Consider the following 22,293-nt stretch of genomic DNA (forward strand, 5'->3'; position numbering starts at 1 on the left):
TCAATAAACAAGGATAAGCAACCCTAAAAATTAAGGAAAATGAACGTGATTTCAGCTCATTGTGAGCTCGTCCCCTCGGGGTAAGTATCGAAAATTATTAAAGCTAAATCAATAAAATTCACCATAAGACCCTGCAAAATTAAAATTCATAAATTATTGGAATTCGAAATTGTTAACTTCATCCTGCAAAATTAAAATTACAATTCAACATAGCACCAAAAAGGAAATTGCAATTCAAAGAAACTAGATGATGATCCTAAGTTCTAAAAGCAAATAAACAAGAGAGTCGAAGCTCATAGCAACAATTATAACCAAGTACCCTATTTACAATTCAATCCATAAGGTAAAAAATGCAGTGAAAAAAATGCTCAGAAGCAAGTCATGTCATGGTGAGGATGAAGAGAAAATCCTTGAAAATTCTCACTCATCGAAGCTCCAAAGATCCCCTACCTCACTTTCCTGAACACTATTATTCTCTGCCACCGATTGTCCATCATAGTACGGAATCTGGTAGAATTTCATGTAATTCTCGTACGCCATCAGCTCATCCGACAGCTCCTGCACTTCGTTCTTCGCCGCCGCTTCAGCTTCTTCAACCACCTCTGTTTTCTGCTCTGTTTCTTTCTCCTTTTCCTTCTCCTTCAAACCACCGCCAAAGTAACCGTTCCCGATCTGCTCAGAGCCCATGAACTCCATTGGTGAGTAACCACCACCCTCTGAGCCTGTTCCGGATCCTAATCCAGACCCTGACCCTGAATTTTCATCAACAGATACCAGAACAGAGTCAGTGCTGATTCCACCCACGTGGGGAGGAAAAGACCCTGTTTGGTTCAGATCATAACCAAACTCAAAGTTCAGATTCTTATGGTTATGATTCTGATCGTGACGGTACTGTTGTTGAAACAGGGGAGGGATATTGGGTCGGAGTGGAACCGGTGGGTTGAAACGACGAGTTTGAACAGAGTAGCCATCATCGTCTTCGTTGGGGAAATTCACCTTAGCTTTCTTGCCACGGATTTTCCGAGCTTCTCGATCGTAGGCTCTAGCAGCTTCTTCAGCGGTGTTGAATGTGCCGAGCCAAACACGAACCCCTTTTCTCGGATCACGAATTTCTGCAGCCCATTTTCCCCATGGACGTTGCCGGATTCCTCTGTAGAGGTTTTTCCTCTGTCTTTTCATTGGTTTCTCAGCTGTGAATAGTAGAAAATGAAAATCTCATTCAGAAACAGAAAACAAAACAAAAATGGTGGAAAATGAGTGAGGAAATGAGTACACTGACCTATGTGAGGTTGAGATCTTTTGAAGGTGGATGGTTGTTGTTGTTGTTGTTGATGAGCAATGGGAGGTTTTTCGATTTGTGAGTCATTTTGCTTGCCGAATGAGTTTGGCCAGAGCTCGGAGGCGGTGAGGCGGCGGCCTCCACGGCGGGGGATGAAGTCAGCGATGATAGCACCGCCACACATGGTGGTTGTTGGTTACTTAACTCAGGTTGTAGGTGGTGGGTGATTGAGGGAAGAGAAGGAAATCAAAGGTTTAGTAGGAATAGGTTTAGACAAGTATGATGAAAAGTTTGTGAAGATTTCTGTGGGAGAGTTTTTGTTTGTGTTTGTGTTTGTGTTTGTGTGAGTGTGAGATTGACAGGACGTGAAGAATAAAATTGGAGGCCAGAGGGTTTATGTAGTTGGAAAATGTGGGAGGGAACTAGTGCATGGATAGAGACTCAGGAACCTTCCTGGTACACATCACCTACCCTATAAGTTATGACAATTCGATTTTGTTTTCTTTTACTTTGCTCACCATGTTGTAGCTTGCTTGGCTGGCAAGCAGCTGTCTAGACTCTAGAGTCTAGAGTATGGTATGGTTGAATTATGAGTAGATAACGTTATTGAGCTAAGAGTAACGATAGGTGAAGGGTCATGGTTCAAAACTGAAGAGAGATAATTTGTATTAATTTACAAATAACTAATATTTGTCAATAAAAAAAAGAGTATGGTTGAACCATTCTTTTTGGTGCACAACCAAAAGAAAAATGTGTTTTGTGATGAGTACAGGTCTTCTGTCTCTGAAGCCTGTCTTGCTCCCTGTCCCATCAATTAAAATTTGACACGTAGCTTAACATTACACATAAGCTTCTAATACTAACGTTTCCCTAACGTCTGAGATATTCACTTAGTCAGTAGCCACCCTCAGTTATATCACAACACCGCCGTGCAACCGTCGCTTGATGGCCTCATCGCTGGTCGCGTCGTCTGGGCTCACTACGTCGTCCCCACCCCCAACGCCACCCTCCTGGGCGCTGACAACCAAGGGACCCTCATCGTTTTTAACTTGGATGATTTTTGAACCTTTCTGTAAATTAAACCCCCAATTATCCTCCTCTTTCACCTATGTGAGATCTGAAAGCAGCGTGTTTCTTTTGCTGCGGCCAATTTCTTATATGTGTTTGATTCTAAAATAAATTTTCTCTATCTCATTCTTCTCTCTCTCTCACTCTCTATATTTTCTCTTCTGGTGATTTAATTTATAGGTCCAATGAAGGAGCTAAGAGATACACTATGGAAAAAGAAGCAGATCTTCGTTGAATTCTTTTACATGAGAGACACAGCAAAGACTTAACAGATGAATAGAATTCTCAGAGGCTCTCGGCCTTGTGCCACCGCTTACTCATTCACAGTGATTTGATTGTGCCACCGTTTTTTTGTTGACAAAAAAAAAATGAAGATAGACTGTGTTAAATAGTGACGTGGTCATTTAATTGACGTGTCTAAATTTGATTTGCAAGACAGAGAGGGAGACAGAGAATGGAGACAGATGATGAATTTTCGTTTTGTGATATGTTTTAGTGGCACATTTTGTAATGGTTTAAAAATGTTATTATTGTATAAAAATTGCTCTAAAATATTTTAGTATCGAGTAAAATCAATAATTCGGTATTTTAAAAGGATAAAATTAATAAAAATAGATTAAATCAATAATTCACTATTATATGAGAACAAGAACACAATTAACCTAAAAATATTTTTAAATTATAAGGGAAAATTGCACTCACATAATCTGAGATTTAACATTATTACACTAACCTCTCCTTTAATTTATAAAATGCATTGACCTTCCCTCCCTCATATATCATTTTAAATAATAAAGGGGTGTTAAGTAGGCATGGCATCTGGTAGGGTCTGTGCGAGTTTCACCATTCTCAAACCCGAACCCAAAATAGCAAACCCAAACCCACTTTGGATGCAAGACAATACCCACACCCGCACTCAAAGGGTTTCGGGTTTCCACACCCGAACGTGAAATTCGTTGAGAACATGTGCAACATTACATTAAACCACATTTATAACAAAGTTTTTGACAGTTAAAATTAGATAACTAATGTCCAATAGCAAATATCAACACAATTCATGGTTCACAAACACCTCAATTACATTAAAATTGGGATTGAAAGGAAAAAAAGGAAGAAGACAAGATTGAAGCTTGGACTTAAAACTTAATACATTTTCAAACTTTTATATATATATATATATATATATATATATTAAGGTATTTATGTAAATATAGGCATATAATAAGGTTTCGAGTAGGGTTTGAGTGCGAGTTTTTAACCAAACCCGAACTCGAACCTGAACAGAGGTTCTAGAATCGGGTGAAACCCGAACCCAGTCAACGCTGGTTTCACCCATCAAATCGGGGTGTGCCGAGTCAGGTGCCTGCGGGTTCGGGACCCACTGCCATGCCTAGTGTTAAGAGTTATAATGATAAAGTTTAAAAGGGAGGCTAGTGCAATAATAATAAACCTCAATAGAGGTTAGTGCAATATTTCCAATGAAATAAGGGAAGTTAGTGTTTTATTAAATAATAAAAAAATATCAATGTTACCATAATAACTTTTAGGTCCCCGAATGATAGCTTAAATGATAAGAGTTAAATGATATATGAGTTAGGTGAGAGAGATTTAGGGTTCAATCTCTGAAGGGTGCAATTTATCTTTTCAATAATGTAAATTTTTTTTTAAAGAAGGTTAGTACAATTTCTTCAAATTATAAAAGAGGAATTTCATTGATGATGATAATGGTCGAGAACAATTGTTACTACTGAATTAGCTCATGCTCATTTAATGATGATGCTATGCTCAATAATAAATGTTTATGTGCATTTTGGATATATAAAATTACAATGAAACCAATATTGTATTATTTTTTCTTTGTCTTGATCAAGGTATCTCCACAGCCGACAGCCGTGAGACTAGTCTCTCGCTCCACGGTCAGCGCACTAAGCGGTAGGGGGTTGACCAAGAAATTTTCTCTATTCGCAAGAGTTGGAATTTAAACCCCCAACCACTTACTTAAAAAATGAAGTGCTGAACCACTACACCAACCCACTTGGTTACCAATATTGTATTGTGATAACCTGTTAAATAAATTGCGATAAGCAATTTCAAAAGTCAAGAAAATTTATTATTCCTTGTGATGATTTGACTCACCGTTATTTTTAATTATGTAGCAAAAGCATGTTACTATATAGATGTGATGAGAAACGTCAAGCACATCGTATGGCCAACTCGTGGGCAAAACCGACACGCTGTAGCTAGCCCTACGACGAAGAAGAGAACAAGCAGCCTTTTGATTTTGAATGAGAAAGGTGACGAATCTATTTCTTTTAAATTTTTTTGGAAGGGGATAAGGGTTGCTAATCAATATATTAAGAGGGAATTATATTATCTTTTATTTCCTTTGGTAATATTAGTATTGCATCGAGTCGCAACGTAAGCATTGTACTAGCTAGCTAGCCAGTATATAATTCTCGTGTCATTGACTCATTGAATATTTCATTATTAGTATTTAAGTAAGAACATGTTGGCAGTCTCACAATAAAGATGACATAGCTAGCCTTTTGACTTTCAATTAGTAGAAAGGTTGCCATTGCATTCTTTTTTTTTTTGGTTTAATGGTTAGTAAGTTAAGCTTTGGTAAATCAATATACTTTAAGAAAAGAATACCCTAACTGGTGACGTGTCATGCTCTCCTTTTTTTAGATTATTTTAAGTTCTCTTCCCTCTCTTATTTTTTTGTCTTATTCATGTTGCTTTTCATTTCACAGTTTCTCTTTATTTTCAATTCAAACCAATTTGATGTACTCTGCACTTTAGAAAAAGAAATAATAAAAATATAGGAAAAATCTTATCTATTCCAGATTTCTCTCTCACTTTTTACTCTGGATTTTGCCATTTCATCATATCTCCTCTTATTTACATATTTCACCTTTTTCACAATCTATTCACTTCTCTCCTTTAAAGAACCGGTGAATGCATTTGTTCTTTTTGGTTCCCTCTACAAGCATACTCCTGCTGCTGATTGGAGCTTTGTTTGGGTTCGGTGAAGCTCCTTCGACAAACTCCTTTTCCCTCTGCAAGGTTAGTGTTGTTTTGGTTATTTTCCTGGGATGTTGGTGCTCCTGTTTGTAGCCTATAAAATCTTTGCCTTGATTCCAAGATTTTAAGTCAGACATATTTTTTTAATATGTTGATTTTCTTTCATTTTACTAGGTTTCCTTCAATATGTTTCCCCCTTTTTCTACTCTCTAAAGATTTGACTTTGCTTTGCTTTACACTTTTGAGCTGTGCACATTGTTCACCATTTCACTTCTTATATTTTAAAAAAAAATTCCCTTCACAAAACATTGTGCACACTTTTGAGTCAGATTTTGAAGATTGTGAAGATTTGAAGCCAAATATGATTTCCAAAAAATATTATTCTTTTATTTGGTTTTAGATTTAGAAGCCTTATTTGTGTTGTCATTCTCCCTGCAAGGTATGGCACGTAAGACTAGCTTGATTGCTGAAGTTGATGATTCAAAAGAAACATGGAAATTGGGAGTAAGAATAACTAATCTTTGGGTTGTTGAGAAGTCATCGAAAGTGAATGCTATGGAAATGATATTTATGGATCAAAAGGTAGTTTCCTTAACTGAGGCTTCATGTTCATTTTGAAATACTACACTTATTGACTATGAGATTTTTATGTTCCTACTAAGAGAGTCTTTAAGAAACTTTATTACTAAAATTTTCTCTCATGGAGCTAGAGCTCATTAAGTTTGTTTGAACTTTCCAAAGCAACATTATACAAGTTGCACTTTCCCTATTATTAATATTCATATTTGAATATGATATAGGCTTTTTGGTATGTTTACATATTGTGGAAGAAGTTTTTTTCTCATCTGGGAGTTCTCAACTTCCTCATCATGTAAGTGATTCTAAACCCATTATAAACTAGCATATTAATATTGAATGGCAAATTAATAACCACATTTCATATTATTTGCAGGGCCGATGCACCATGTTTTGTTGTCCAAATTTACAACTTGCTGAAGTGTTACTTTTTGGAGATTTGGTTTGTACTTTGGTCTCATTACAGCAAATGCTTTGTAATTTGGACTAATCAGTAAAATATTATTGCTAAAAAGTTTATAAATATGAGCTGACATTAAGTTTAAAGCTACTCCTTCTGACTTAAATAATTTATCTTATGTATTTAGCTTGCAATGGAAATACAAGTTTTAGCTCTTGATTCTACAAAGTCACAACAAATCATGTGAAATTCAAAATATTGTGAGTTATTTACTATTTCACTCATTACTTTATATCACTTCAAATCTTCTACTCTTTCTTTTGATCTTCTTATACTAGAAGTGTACTAAGTACTAACTCATTAAACCATAAAAGCATTTCTTTTGTTGTTGCTTAATCAATTCATGGTTGCTAGCATCAATTCTACTTTACAAGTATCACTTGACTTGGGAGATTTATGTTCTAACATTGTTCAATGTTATCCCTTAATTATCACCTGCTTTCTTGATATTGTTTTTACCTTAGTTTAATATTTCTTTGGTTATTGTAGGGGCTGTGGATGCTCCAATCATCTGCCAAGGTTCAACCTTTGTGTCGTCACTACTCGATTCAAGAAAGGTTCTTCTCAACGATTCAAGTGGCCACCGTATGCATATGGTGTTTGGATTTATCAAATCTAAATCAAAATTACAATTATTTGTTCTTTCACACATGTTTGCCTGGATTTTTAGTTTACATGGATATAACTGTTTGTAAGGTTATAATGTATTCTGTCATCAAATTTGGATAACTGACCTCATGGGTGTTGTGATTCAATCACTTTTGTTTCACGCAATATTTATAGTAGTAAGGCTGAATAGCATGCTTTTGCTTTAGAAGCAATGATTGTTAGTTAAACTATTCTAATTTATTATGCTCGCTTATATTCAAGAATATCATTAGAAATACATATTTGAACGTAAAATTTACTTATCTTTTACAAATAAATATTTTTACAAATAAATAAATTTATGTATATCAATAATTATTGTTGGTTAAAATCACAGTGATCGTCGTGCAGACCCGTGCAACGGCACGGGTACCTTACTAGTAACAAAGTATAAGTTTAGATTTTGTGAAAAATGTTTATTGGAAGAAACATGCAACTGTTTCTTAAATGGCGGAAGACTACCGCGAAACCCCTTTCTTGAGGCTCTAGTGTTGTAGTCGTTTTTGCTTTTCTTTTAGCAGCCTTGTACCAAAAAATGGACAGTGACATCCGTTAAAGCTTAAAAATATGCTTCAAGTTCAAATAATTTGTAGAGTCGAATTAAAATTTCTCTTTAAATTTTTTCACTTTTGATAAGTGATGTCACATAACTTACTTGACCCAATTTTACGTCCAATCACAATCCTCCATTTTTTTATAAGCCAATGAATTTTATTCAACCTTAGCACGTGCCAAACTCAAATACAAGAAATGAAGAAAAGAAAACAAATCTATTAGTTCAAAGACATGTAAATGACAAAGTCAATGACCACTCGCTAAAACACAACCAACAAATGAGGCCAAGACAAAAAAAACCACCAAACATGACCAAGCCCTATAAGATGCAAGACTTCACTAGCTCAAACTCCCCACCCAGCAAGCCACTAGATTTTTCTTCCATTCAAACAAAGAGTTTCGAAAACCTACTGCCTTTGCTTTAATCCAGTGCCAGGAGTGTGTCTGAATGAAATCCACAATATGATCCTTATCCCGTTCTCCATCTCTAAATATGGTAGCATTCCTCAGTAACCATAAAGAGCAAACAGCAGCCATCCACGCCACCACTTCACCCAATCTCCGAGATTTTCTGCCAAGTGAGGGAAATTGATTGAAATGCACATTTGTAGATGATGACAGAGCAATTAAGACACAAAACCAGCTGTAAACCTCACGCCACACATCCAAAGAAAAAGAGCAAGAAAATAAAAGATGGTTTCCACTTTCCTTAGCCTCAAGACAAAACATACAAGAGGAGTCTTCAAGACATAGAGCCACTTCGCGCCTCCGCAAATTGTCCCTCGTCTGGATGCGATCCAATAGCAGGCGCCATGCAAATGCCTGTTAGATATGGTTGTGGGAGCTTCTCATAACTTTTATACGGGTAGTCTAAGGTCTCTAATAAACATGTTTAGTATAAGCTCTAATCAGGGTTGTCAATAGCGCGCGATTGCACTGCAATCGTGGTAGAGCATGGCGGCACAAAGATTGGGTGCGAAAAACCCCAATTTGCCCCCAGATCAAAACATTCCTTTGAATATTTAAGGGTATTTTGGATTTTTTGCACCATTAATTGAAATTGTGCGTTTTGTCTTTCTTCCACCTTCAGCCTCATCAATCTCCTTTTTAAAATAAGCTAATATGGATCACCTGCAACTGGTTATTCTTGCATATTCCATGCTCCAGATATCCAGCTTTTGGCGTGATGAGAAGTCTCCCATCGACTAGTGAGATGACTAAAATAGTCATTACATAGGGTAGGGATATGTTCACATTGATCAGATTGGTTGGGTGCTCTGGATAATATTGATGAATGCACAGCAGAGATAGTTGGACAAATTCTGCAGGTTGTGGAGAGTTAGAATTGGAGACAGAAAGTTTGTCTGAATTTGTAGTAGAGATCTGAGATGGTATAGCTCATGGTCTAAACTCTAAATATTTCAAGGAAGGATAAGTGGTATAAAGGGTGTTGGAGGTAGACTGTTTGTTTTTAGCCGTGGTAGAAGGAGAAGAAGAGTAGGTGCATAGAGCTCAAGGAGAATTGTTACCATCTGATGAAATTAGAAAAAGAGAGAATCTGAGATGGGATTCACTAATTTGATGGATCAATAGCAGATACAACTGTTTTATATGAATACAACCAAATGGGGTACACTAACACAAAACTAATACCAATCAACTACATGGATGAGACATACATTACTCTTGAAAGAAAGCACTCTGCCAATGACACCTTATGCCTTGTACAATGTACAATATCTAAAGATGTGAAAAGCACGTTCAAGGACTCAAAGTAAAGGCTTCCCACGTTTTATTCAGTATTCACATACAATTATGTGGATTCTAACTCCATGACGTGCAACCAACTATATTTGCCAAATCATCCATATACTATATTTTTCTCCCCCAATTCCATAATTTATTATAAGCATATATAGTTAGACAATCATTTAAGATCTCTATAAATACCCAAGGCATTGGTGAATCAGTAGCTCACCACTACTTTGAAAGCCTTTCTTTATTACAAAGAAACTCACAATGGCTTTTCTTCAATCCACCTTTGCAACCTCCATCTTTCTTTTTGCATTACTAGCCATTGCTTCTGCAACTGATTATTATGGGGATGGTCAGACACAAAAGTTAGAGAAACCCAAACCTGAAACAGATTACAAACCACAGCCAACAAAACCAGACTATGAAGTCCCCAAACGAAAAGGAGAAGGTGAAAAGCCACACTTACCAGCAGCACCAAAGTTAGAGAAACCCAAACCCGAAACATATTACAAATTACCACACCCAACAAAACCAGACTATGTCATTCCCAAACCAAAAGGAGAAGTTGAAAAGCCACAGTTACCAGCACCCAAGTTAGAGAAGCCCAAACCAGAAACATATTACAAATTACCACACCCAGCAAAACCAGATTATGAAATTCCCAAACCAAAAGGAGAAGGTGAAAAGCCACAGTTACCAGCACCAAAGTTAGAGAAACCCAAATTCAAAACAGGTTACAAAGCATACCCAACAAAACCAGACTATGAAGCCCCCAAACCCAAAGGAGAAAGTGAAAAGCAATTTCTGCCAACAGTTATTGGTGTCCAAGGCATTGTTCTGTGCAAATCAGGCTCTAATTACTTCCCAATTCAAGGTAACTTTATTAAAAAGGCAGTATAGTCCACCTATGAATCATGTTATTACAACTAGCATTTGGTAAATCTTCTTTACAATATGCTTTTCTTATGTGCTAAAATTTATTTGCAGAGAAACTCTTTTAATCTGTGAACAATGTTTTTCTTGGTCTGATCATGAAATGATTCTTCCTATTTTTTTTTCAAAATTTCTCACAGCATGTGTTGTCACCTGTGAATAATGATCATTATAGTTTTAAATTGCGATTGCGATCCTTTAATAGCATTTAACATGTTACAGGAGCTGTGGTACGAGTTACATGTGGATGTGTTAGTGAACTTGGATATGAGTCAGGCCCTATATCAGTATGGAGTCATGTAACAGATAGTAAAGGCTATTTCCTAGCTAAATTGTCACTTGCTGAGCTTGGGTCTGAATTGAAGTTTACTGAATGCAAAGCATACCTAGAGAGTTCTCCATTAGAAAACTGTAAAGTTCCCACTGATGTGAACTATGGAATCAGTGGTGCTCGCCTTTCTTCTTATCGCCTCATTGACAATAAGACCAAGTTGTACTCCGTGAAACCTTTCTTCTACACATCTCAACCTAAAGTACCAGTCCCCAGTGGTTACTGAAACAGTTTCTATTGACATGAAATGGCTGCAAAGTTGAAGAATGCTGTTTTCTTGTTTTTGTTTTCATTTGTTGTGTTGTTTTTTTTTCTAATTCTTTGCTATGTATTGATTTCACAATTCGTTGGTTGGAGGAATTGGTGATGGCTTGAAGCCTCCTCCCCTTTAAGAGATTTACTATGTCATATTTTAATACATTGTTCTGATATTGATATCAGCATCAACATATATATATAAAGTAAGGTTCTGAGCCAACCGTTATTCCTTCAGATCATATGTAAATTTGATCTTAATTAGATTTATGTCAAGGTTCGGTAGGGTTTTAATGTTATATTTATTTAAATCAGAACTCTTACTTTTTTTTATTAGCAACTAGAATTCATATGTTCCATGATGAGTACAGTTGGTACTCAAACTCATTCATCGACTTACATCCCAATGGAATACAACACCACTACCTGTTAAGCCTTTTAAAGACAACAAACTCGCTATAAAAACTCAAGGCCAAAAAGGTCACATTGTTTCTACTTTCTACCAATCCAGGTTTCCCAAAAGACAGCAAAAGCAACATAAAGCTACACATAATCTAAACAAGGAGTGCCAAACATATATGTATTATTAAACCAGAACATGTGAACACAAGAACAGGGCAGAGGAGCACTTAAACCCTACCATTTGATGCATTCATACCAGATTCTTGAGGCCGTTGGGACAAATTAGAACTCTTAATACTAAGCAGAAAATGATAATCAACATGGAACTAAGAATAAATAAATCACAACGGCTATTTTATACAAAGGGGATTCTATAGTAAATACCAATATAAACAAAAAATACTCAAAATATTACTTGATGAATCACAACTTTCTTTGATAGATTTTGTGGTGAAAATATATAAGTTCAATGCGTTGCATAAATAGGTCTGGACTACTTAACAAAATTTAGCTCTATATCATAAACCTTTTTTTTATTAGGTTTTGACTTGTCTTCTTGAAAGTCTAGTTTTTTTTTGTTACACTTGAAAGTCTATAAGGAATGTAAACCCTCAAACAAAAAAATATAAGGAACTTAACAAAAAAAAATATAAGTATATCATCTCCAATAGTTCATATTGCTCATGCAAAATCTTAACCCTCAATTTATCTTTTAACAGCTAATATTATTTCATGATTATTAAACATATAATTAAAAGCATGTAGAGTTACTATTGCAGAGAGATGCAGAGAACATTCATATGCAGAGGATCCAAATTCTGATTCAATAAATGAATAAGGATCTTCTTCGGCAGTGCATCATTCTCTTGCAAAATCTTAACTTTAATAGCTAAGAATCTTAACTAAGGATCCAAATTCCGTTTCAACGAATAAGGATCCTCTTCAGCAGTGAGGATCCAAATTCCGATTCAACGAATAAGGATCTTCTTCAGTAGCGCATCTCTTTCATGCAAAATCTGAACACTCCATTTTATCCTTAATGGCTATGATTATTTTATGATTATTAAATGTATTTTGACAAATAATTAAAAACTTATAGAATTATTGTTGCATTGGGATGTAGACAACATTCAGCTGCAGAGAATTCAAATTCATAGTTCAATGCATGTAAGTGATTATGAATGTAAACAGAGGTTAGCATTTTTCATTTACTAAATGTATAGAAGCAATACTTAAAAAAGTATGAAAGTAATGAAACCACACTAATTAGCTAGAATTGGCAATCAACCAAAAATATGAAAGAGAGAGAGATTCTTCTCCATGCACTGCACCTTAATATCTTTATTGAATAATATATTGAAAATATGTTAAGCTGTCCTTGTAGCAGTAATATGTAATCCAATAATGTACCCGTCATGCAGTTCAAGTATTGATCGTGCATCCATGTCACATCCTACTTCCTATAAATATTTATTGTGACACATTATTGAGAATGACCTCTATATAAGGCCGTCTTCCTTTAATTTGAGAAATCAATCAACCTGTTTTCAACGTTACATTAGACATGAAAATGGCCTCTATCCATTTCTTCGTTCTGTCTTTCATGCTTTTCACATCCCTGTTTCTCACAGGTAGTTTTGCAACCGTTGGTGACTATGGCTCAGAAGAAAATGTCACCAAGAAACCAAAATTGGAAGATGGAAAACTTCTATCCAGCAACATTGCAATTCAAGGCCTTGTTTATTGCAAATCTGGCTCTAAACTCATCCCACTTGAAGGTAATTATTTTCTTAATTTGCATAGTGTGTTGTACCACATAATTAACGTAACATAGCCATAAACTAATAAACATGATTATTGGTGTGTTTGTTTGATATTCATATAGGGGCTTTGACGAGGATAACATGTGTGGCTGCTGACGAATATGGATTTGAAACGACACCATTGTCTTTCTTAAGTGAGGCAACCGATGCCAAGGGCTATTTCCTTGCAACGATGTGTCCATTGGATGTTGCAGAAAAACGGGTACTGAAGGAGTGCAGAGCTTTCCTTGAAGCCTCTCCTTGGAACAATTGCAGTGACCCCTCAGACATAAACAAAGGAATTAGTGGTGCTGTGCTTCATTCCTATCGCTTCCTCCATGACAAGAACATGAACTTGTACACCGTGGGGCCTTTCCTTTTCACCTCTTCCCCTTAATGAATCAATTTTAGGAAGAAAGCATATAAATATGTATTTGGGAGAGACTCAATATTAGATTATTGATTTGGAAAATTACAAGTGTACACCATTAATTAGGTGGTTATATATCTACCTAATTTTAAAGTGAAATGAGATGCAGGTTTGTTTACCCTTTATTTCAATCATTTCACTTATATAAATAATTTTGAGTTAACAATATGGATGGCTTTGTGTGTGCAATTTCGTTTGGCTTTAGTTAAGATCTTATTTCAAGCCTTGGTTTAGTAGAGATTCCTTTTCAACCATCCATTTTACCCATAATTTGTTCTCTAATCTAAGAATGTGTATCGGCTTTCAGTCCATAACATGTTGATTTGACATTGTCTTCACGGTAACAACCTCCGAAGCTTTTAAGCATATTTTGTCCCCACTCACGGACTTATTTAGAAAACTTCTTAAAAGGTCACACATCGATCTCATCATAGATTGCTCCAAGAAAAGTATGGTGAACCTTGAAGTTTCTACTGACTGAGCTCCCGAAAAAAAGAGCGCACCTTGTTGTTATGAGTAACACCTATCAGATCTTATAAAATCTCCTCAATTATATCGTCTCATACCTATACAATTTGAGAATATCTCTCATTTTGATGTGCAATTAGTTTAGTCACGTGTCCTTTCACCTAAACGCCTTACTAGGAATTCCTACTTGTTTGTACTTTTTCATGCACTGCGATCACTCTACACCCCCTGGAAGAGCTTTTAGCCAATGTGTAAGGATTGATGGCGATATACACCAAACTCGTAAATAAAAATAAAGTTGCACTAAATTCATAATTATTGGTGATAAATTGCACCGGTGGGGTAAAAAACCGACAAACACCCCTAGTTATTTATAAAATAGATCTCGCTGAAGTGGTTTGAGACAAGTGTTCTCCTTTGGGGCAATCCTTCTAATTAATATATATAAAAAATAAAATAACATAAGCTCGAATACAATTTCGATATATTCATACACATGCTTTCTCTTTTATTTCATTTTTTTTTATCTTTCACTTCTTTTTCTACCACACTGTTCATGGTGTCTCACATTGTGTCTCTTCTATTATTATCTCTATATTGGTGTAAGTGAAATCTAATGTGTTTTCTTTCTCTAGTGTAAGACACATCCTTCACGCGAAGTAATTTTGTTCAGATCATAAACATTTACAACTTGGTGGGGTCTAATTCTCCCTATGAGAGACTTTTCTATTCATAAGACTTAAATTTAAAGGGGTTGTCTAAATAACCAATGCCAAAAATTGGGTTAAATCACCCATTGTCCAAATGTACCAATCATGTTATAACATGTGTTTTATATTATCCACCTCACTTAATTAAAATCTTTTATTTTATGTTTTCATAATATTTAATTTATTAGATAATTTAATTACAGAATAAACCGATAATTTTAGATAACAGCATATCACTCCTTTTGTAAAAATACTCAAAGAATACATAATCATATATCACTCCTTTTGTAAAAATACTCAAAGAATACATAATCATATTTTGGTCCACGCTTATCTCCTTTGAACGCTTTCTCCAGGATAAAAAATACCCAATTTTCATTGATGTCGAACTGTTTGCTTTCGTATGCAAACAACACACATACTAATTGGAAACAACAATATAATAAGATCCTATCAATCCTAAATCAAACAGCAAAATAGAAGTATTGGTAATCAATCGGTGAGGCTTTCGAGGAAGTTGTTCATCCTTGCATAAGATCTGACAACAAACATGCCTTTGCTTCCTAAATCATCAATGATACCTATGCTACCATGAAGCCACGAATACAAGGTGGTCGGTCGCCTATATATGAGGTTGTAGCAGGAGAGGAGGCTTAGAGGAGATGAGCATGGAAGAAAATAGGATTAAGGATTTCTTTAGGTATTTTATTTTACAAAAGGAGTGATATGCCATTATATAAAATTATAGGTTTATGCTGTAATTAAATTATCTAATAGAATTAAAAATTACTAAAATGTAAAAATAAAAGAGTTTGATTAAGTGAGGTGGATAATATAAAACACATGTTATAACATAATTGGTACACTTGGACAATGAGTGATTTAACCCAATTTTTGGCATGGGTTATTTAGACAATCCCAAATTTAAATCATTGTTTAAGGAGAATTAAATATGCAACACTTGAACCAACTCCGGTTCATAGTGAAATCGAGGTGATAACAAACTATATTTTCCTCAGAGTACTCCAAACTATGCCGTTTTAGTGCAGGATACTAGGATCTTCGGGATCCGAAATGATAGATACACTTGATATTCGAATGCTCATCTTTTACTATCAAGCCTGCTAACTGGGATTGCCGTGAAATGTGGCATATGCAAAGTGCAAACACATTCCTCTGGAGTGTGTCTATTACAAATTCTCCTCAACACGTGGAAGGGCCACCAGATAAGGCCAAAGTAGCTAATTATATCAGTAAATAAAGATGAATCCATTGTTAGTCTACATTAACCAAACATTTTTAATCAATCTTTGCATATCAAACTAGTTTACACTTTACATTGAAAATGAGGTGGACCTAGCTACTTCTATTAATTCACACAGAACTCTCCATATAGTAGCAACACAACTATGGGAAAGGAACAATTGAGAACCGGAAACAAGCATGAAAACAAGAACAGTGAAGTCACACGCAGCAAAACTAGTAATAGTGGCGGTAGAAGTGGAAATGGGGGATTTGCCATGGGTTGTGGAGCCTTGGCAGTAGCAGGTTTCATTGCGGTAGCGTCTTTTGTGACCAAGAAAAACAAGAAAAAGCGAGTCCAAATGCAGCCTAGTCCCAATTTCATACCCCAACCCCAACAAAATTCATTCTCCAAGAGCCAAGAAGATCAAAAAATTGAAACTCAAGGTCTACCCTCTCATCTTCAACATTCAACAAACCCAACCAATGATGAGGATGTTCCATGGTAACATAACATCCCTTTTATTTAGTGGAAAATCACGGTGAGCCAAAATTACAGTAAACAGAACTAACTTCGTCATTTGTGGATCGTGAACTGTGATTTTGACTTTACCGTGTATCAAACATTCACTTACTTTATCATGTCTTTCTATTGTTCAAGGTTTTCCTCGATGTATTTTGTGTCTTGAGTTTAACTTGTTCATTTGCAACAGCCATGAGACAACAAATATGAAGAACATCAACCAACCTTCTTCTCCGGTGATTCAAATTTCTCTTGCTGTATATATATATTACTAGGTACAAAACAAATTGAATTAAAGCTCAATTTTGATTTTTTTTGTTTTTGTTTTCAGGAGGAAAGTATTGACCCTGTTCCTGACCATAACACCACTATTGAAGTGGTCTGCCCATCATGCTTTCACCGCCAGGAAATTGTGCTATCCGATGATTTCCCACCAGAGAGTGCAGCCTCATCAAACGATAGTGGAACTGAAGAAGAATGTTTCAATAGCTACGCTTCCCAAACATTAGACATGGAACCTCAAGAGAATCGAAAATCCTTTGAAACAGAGACACATGATGATGATGATGATGTTTTTACACCTGAAGAAGCAACTTCAACTGAAAATGGAAATTTCTATTCCCCTGTGGTTGTGAGGGATCATCAACAATGGGCATCATCGCACTCGGTTAAACTGAAAAGCTGGGTTATGCCTATGGTGTTACTTGCGTTGCTCTTGCCTCTGCTTCCGGTCATCCATTGCACGTGTCGAGTGATGAAACATTTTCTTGAACGAGTTTATGGAGATAGAAGAACTGGGCCAAGAGTACCATATCAAAATGTTTAGGAGCTTCATATATATCAGCTTTCTGCACTACTTTTTGTATTTTTGGAACCCATATTGCAATCTATTAGAACTAAAAATGTTCTTGAGAAGGATATATAATCGCTTTGAGACCAGAGCACCCCTGTTTCCATTATGAGTAACGTCTATTAGTGTAAATGTTTTGTTTCTGCACAATTACCTTAACCTTGGTTTCCATCAGTTTGGCTAAACCAATAGTCTGGGACACTGAATACAAGCGCATTTGCAAGTTCCTTGTTGAGTTTTGGATTTAGACTAGAAAGAAAACAATCCAAATGGGTAAACCCACAACATGATTTGAAACCTGTTGGTGTAGGCACCCGTGAAATTGTTCAGAGTTACAATAGATCACAACGAAGATTGTTGGAATCGAGTTCCGCAGACGGGAGGACTATGGGTGCAGCGGGTTCCGTTGGCAGCGAACGACGGTGCAAGGTGGATAGCTTCCGCATACGGGAGGACCATGGGTGATGTGGTTGAGGGACTCACACTTGAGGGGGAGATTGTTGGAATCAAGTGTTGGAATCAAGTCCCACATCGGAAAAGTCAAGGTGAGAGGGAGAGTTTATAAGGAGAGTTTCTCTCAACTACCAAATTATCTCACACATCTACAATAACAATTTCTCTCAACTAACTGATAAGATATGAGCCAATCCAAACAAAACCTTCTCAAATTTTGTTTGAATTCAACTACAAAAGAGGTTTGCCTTGATTTAAAAAAAGTATGTTCATGATTTTCATAAGATTTAGTGCCGATTTGACTTTTAGTTCACCTGAATCGAATGTAAATTTAAATGAAGCTCAAATGTTTCTTTCATGTTTATTGTATTAGGATGTGAAATTTAGAATTCCCATATGTAGCAAATGGATTATTTAACTGAAAAACAAACGCAAACCTTAGACGACTTTCTAACAGATTTGTTTAAAAACATTAAATCAATCATATATTTGATATTTGTAGCGACAATTTCACGAACGATGGAAGCACAATATAGGGTTACTAGAGCGAGCTCAGGCCCTTGTAAATGAAATGAAAAATGGAGGATTCAAAAGAAGACCTTAATTAGAAGGTCATAGTTTCAATATTTTAAGGATGACATTACCTCCACGAGGTCCAAGCTATATACACATCAACAAAGAGTGTCATATCTACATACTTGACATCAAACAACTAGCATCCCATGCTGGTAAATGGAACCCATATTACTTCGTAAAAAAATCAACGCTGATATGTGAACTACAATTGGCGACGTCCACTTTTGTCGCGATCAAACCGCTACAAAGTGACACAAAATGGAAAGTTAAAAAAAAACCATCAAGTGCGGTTTGTGAAGGTCTAAAACTGCTACAAAAGCTGGTGTCGCCGATGTCATTGCGGTTTTATGGTTCACGAAAAATTAATGAAAAAAATTAGCAAGCTGGGGGGTTGAGTTTCCCTCCAAAAGTAGCTTTTGCATTCAAACAAGACGATACGAAAGTTGTGTTTCCTGGACGGCCGGCATAAGCCAAATCCACGTCGGCTACCTCAACACCTTCGCAGGGGTTCTTTGAGCTGCATTGCAAAGACACTGCAACGTTTGATACTGTAGTTCCTCTTATCTTGCGGAAATGAACATCACTGATCTTCCACACTGAAGTTGATGGCTGCACATTTACACATAGTACACATTATAAGAATATTGAAAAAGCTAAAAAGGTCTCAATAATAAAATGATAATCATCATCTTTGTATAGTTAAGTTGATTACCGCTCTTTTCTTCTTGGAACCATAACTTTGGTCAATAACAATGGGATTCTGAACACCGTCCAAGATGATGTCTTCATAGACAATGTTTTTTGCCTCAGCTGGGTGTGTCCCAATCCATGTTTTGATTCTAGCACCGTTGGTTGTGTTCACAAAGGTGCAATTTGTAACGGTGATGCCATTCACACTTTGTTCATCCGGCCTCTTACCTAGGCTTCCAACGCTAATGCCATGACCAGGACCACATGTGATGCGGTGGATAGAAATGTTTAAGGTGCTGTGTCCAATGGAAATGCAGTCATCGCCGGTTCCAATGGTGCTGTCAGTGACTGTGATCCTATCGCTTGTACTGATGTGCATGCCGTCTGTGTTTGGACTGTTTCCGGGGGCTGTTATGGTGAGGTTAGTGAATGTGACGTTGCTGCAGCCATGAATATGATAGTGGAAATACATGCTGTTTAGCGACGTGATGTCTCTAACGATGGAATCGTTCACCTTAAAGAATTTCAGTGACTGCATTCATAAAATACAACATTGCATAAAAAACGTGTTAGAAATATAATATAAGATTATTAATATATGTTCGTGCAACAAGCTTACCGCAGGGAGGGGAGCACAATTGCCCTTGGTTTTCTTGCAGTCATTGAGCGGCCAAGTAACAGCTCCTTGGCCATCGAAAACTCCTTTACCAGTCAACACCAAGCCATGAATGTCTTGAATTGTGAACCATTCTGGACTAACATACTCAGATAGGTCAGTGGTAGCTTTAACTGTTCCTTCAACTTCAATGGTGATGGGGCTTGGGCTGGTGCATGGTCCTGCAAACATAGTTGGACCAGCACGAAATGTTCCTGCTGGGATCAAAAGCTTTGCTTGAGTTGTGCTTTTTTTGCATGCGTCTGCCCATGCAGCTCTAAATGCCTGCATAAATATCATAGATTATTAAATTTTCATCAAACATGTTTTTTCCTATTTCCTTACATATCTTCATTCATTTTTTTTCATGTATTTTTCTTTTTTCACCATATTTATTATTCTTTCACTCATAGTACTCGAACCTTAAACCTTACTTAGAGAGTTAAGGGAAAAAATTTAATTTGTAAACATATATATAGATTCCCATAACATACAAACATAAATATTAGCACGCAGCAGTTAAAAAAACCGTCGCAAATGTTTGCCGCGATTGAAAATTGCACTTAATATGCATGGCGATTGTATGTCAAAAGAATGATATCTTGGAATGAATTCATTGAATCTAGGTAAAAAAATTAATTTAACTCACATCAACATTGTCCGTCTTGTCATTAGCAACCGCACCATATTTCATCACATTGAAAACTGCAGGACCACCGCCGCCACCAACTTGGAGGAGGGTACGGTGAGCCCCATGGCCACGGGATGCATCTATCATGCTGCAAGAAAGGAAAACAATGCCTAAGAAGTAAATGATCTCCGTAGCCATGGTGAATGCAGCTAAAAATTCAGAATATATAAGGTTTTAAATTGCAGCTTTCAATGTGATATTGTGGTTGCTGTTATTATCGCAACCAAACTGCAATTTAGAACCCCCTTTTCCTATGTATTTCGATGAGTCAATATGTGACTCCAACCTTCACATTTATACCTCATACCCAGCCGGTTTGTGAAATCTATCTTTGGTGACCATCCTCCTATGAATCAGGATGGTGGAAGATTTTTCATTTTAGCTTTTCTGTATTTAGTATTGACTTCCTCCACAATTAGCCATGCATATAGTTATCACTTTGATGAAAGAAAAAAATCCATTAAAATTAGCGTGCCTAACTGGCCTCTAATTATGAACCCTTAGTTTTCTACCAAATGTTGAAAATGTATAGAATGCAAAAAATATATATAGGATTACATATTTATATTATATCATTAATTGACACTTTTGCAAGCAACATTGCATTCACATTTTGATTTAAATGTGCTTATTCAAAATCAATTTCGGTAACGATAGAGGAGCATCTAAGAAACGTTGTAAAGGGGAATTTTTCCATGTGGGACATTGCTTATAATTAGGAGGTTTAACATGTACCAAATATCTTGAAATTTCAGGTTTTATCTTATAATAAAAATGTATATTAAGCTAGAAATTATGTATAAAAGTTATGCAAACTCATACTTTTCTTTAAGGGTATCATCAAGAGTGTCACTACCGTTATAGTAGAAGTTGTTTAATATTTTTATTATTAGAGAGATGCTATTTAGCACGATAAAATTTCTGCACAACACGCACGACTCTTGTGATTTTTATCTTTTACCTTCCCTTCTTTCCTTTCTTTTATCCCAGCTTTTGCTAGTATCTTTTTTGTTTACGTGTGTAGTGCAACTCGTATGAATAGAGGTGGTGTCGTGGTTAATTAATAGCAACACTCTTATTATTATTAGAAAAAAATTCACAAATTTGAATATAGTTTTTAGAGAATCTTAAGACAATTAATTACACATGAAGAACATGTAATGACGTTAATAATGAAATTAGTTTTTAAAAAATATTACTAGTGTGAAAAAATATTAACAATTAGTGGTTAATTAACATTTTGGAATTACAAAATTATAATAAATACGAAAAAAATAATAAATATCTCTAATTTTTTTTAATGGTTTTTACTAAATAGACACCAAATTTATTGATGGATTACACACAAAATATATATATATATATATATATATATATATATATATATATATATATATATATATATATACCCCAGCCCCTCCGGTCACTATTATAAGCAAAAAACAAGTTTTTAAGTTAATTCAATAAATGATGTATCTAGTCTATAATAATGACTAGATACATCAATTATTCAAAGAATCTAAAATATGTTGTTTTTTCTTATAATAGTGACCGGAGTGTGTATATATTATTGTACTAAACTTCAATCCTTATTAATTATCAATTTTGAAGAAAAAAAATTATTCTTATATATCTGTCAACTAGTCATTTTCACCCATGCGTGACACGGCGATTACGTTTATTGTGTAGATATATTTGTAGAATATCAAATAACAGAGAATAAGTTCAAACATGTATGTGAATAGATCAACTTAAAAATGTTAAATAGAATTCGTTGTATGGCCTACCGAAGTCAACACATGAACAATATTATAAATCCAAGTTTTTACGGAATGCGTTGCAAAAACAAACAAATTAAAAAATCACAAAAATGTCAATAGCATGATCGCTTAATAGAACTTGCTGTCCATGTTCAGT

At 35.7% G+C, this 22,293-nt stretch overlaps 4 protein-coding genes and 1 long non-coding RNA gene across 5 annotated transcripts; 3 read left to right on the forward strand and 2 right to left on the reverse strand.

Annotated features, from left to right (window-relative positions):
• Positions 1-126: 126 nt before the first annotated feature.
• LOC130717248 (ethylene-responsive transcription factor ERF071-like) lies at positions 127-1,760 on the reverse strand. The gene is made up of 2 exons (XM_057567412.1): positions 1,280-1,760; positions 127-1,190 (listed from the first exon to the last, which is right to left on the reverse strand). The coding sequence occupies exons 1-2, from the start codon at positions 1,461-1,463 to the stop codon at positions 421-423; spliced, it is 954 nt and encodes a 317-aa protein (XP_057423395.1). The 5' UTR covers positions 1,464-1,760; the 3' UTR covers positions 127-420.
• A 3,563-nt stretch (positions 1,761-5,323) lies between these two features.
• Positions 5,324-7,162, forward strand: LOC130716765 (uncharacterized). Its single transcript, XR_009012147.1, has 2 exons — positions 5,324-5,413; positions 5,811-7,162. It is a non-coding gene; the product is annotated as an uncharacterized LOC130716765 (long non-coding RNA).
• Positions 7,163-9,577: 2,415 nt separating this feature from the next.
• Positions 9,578-11,121, forward strand: LOC130721318 (proline-rich protein 3-like). The gene is made up of 2 exons (XM_057572083.1): positions 9,578-10,239; positions 10,521-11,121. The coding sequence occupies exons 1-2, from the start codon at positions 9,630-9,632 to the stop codon at positions 10,853-10,855; spliced, it is 945 nt and encodes a 314-aa protein (XP_057428066.1). The 5' UTR covers positions 9,578-9,629; the 3' UTR covers positions 10,856-11,121.
• A 1,691-nt stretch (positions 11,122-12,812) lies between these two features.
• On the forward strand, positions 12,813-13,636 carry LOC130718409 (protein SEED AND ROOT HAIR PROTECTIVE PROTEIN-like). Its single transcript, XM_057568992.1, has 2 exons — positions 12,813-13,064; positions 13,172-13,636. The coding sequence occupies exons 1-2, from the start codon at positions 12,851-12,853 to the stop codon at positions 13,483-13,485; spliced, it is 528 nt and encodes a 175-aa protein (XP_057424975.1). The 5' UTR covers positions 12,813-12,850; the 3' UTR covers positions 13,486-13,636.
• A 4,714-nt stretch (positions 13,637-18,350) lies between these two features.
• Positions 18,351-20,653, reverse strand: LOC130721483 (polygalacturonase-like). The gene is made up of 4 exons (XM_057572285.1): positions 20,335-20,653; positions 19,650-19,970; positions 19,053-19,562; positions 18,351-18,949 (listed from the first exon to the last, which is right to left on the reverse strand). Exons 1-4 carry the CDS (start codon positions 20,512-20,514, stop codon positions 18,716-18,718), a joined length of 1,245 nt encoding a protein of 414 aa, XP_057428268.1. The 5' UTR covers positions 20,515-20,653; the 3' UTR covers positions 18,351-18,715.
• Positions 20,654-22,293: the final 1,640 nt, after the last annotated feature.

Source organism: Lotus japonicus, chromosome 5, assembly GCF_012489685.1.
Source record: "Lotus japonicus ecotype B-129 chromosome 5, LjGifu_v1.2".
Lineage (NCBI taxonomy): Eukaryota > Viridiplantae > Streptophyta > Magnoliopsida > Fabales > Fabaceae > Lotus > Lotus japonicus.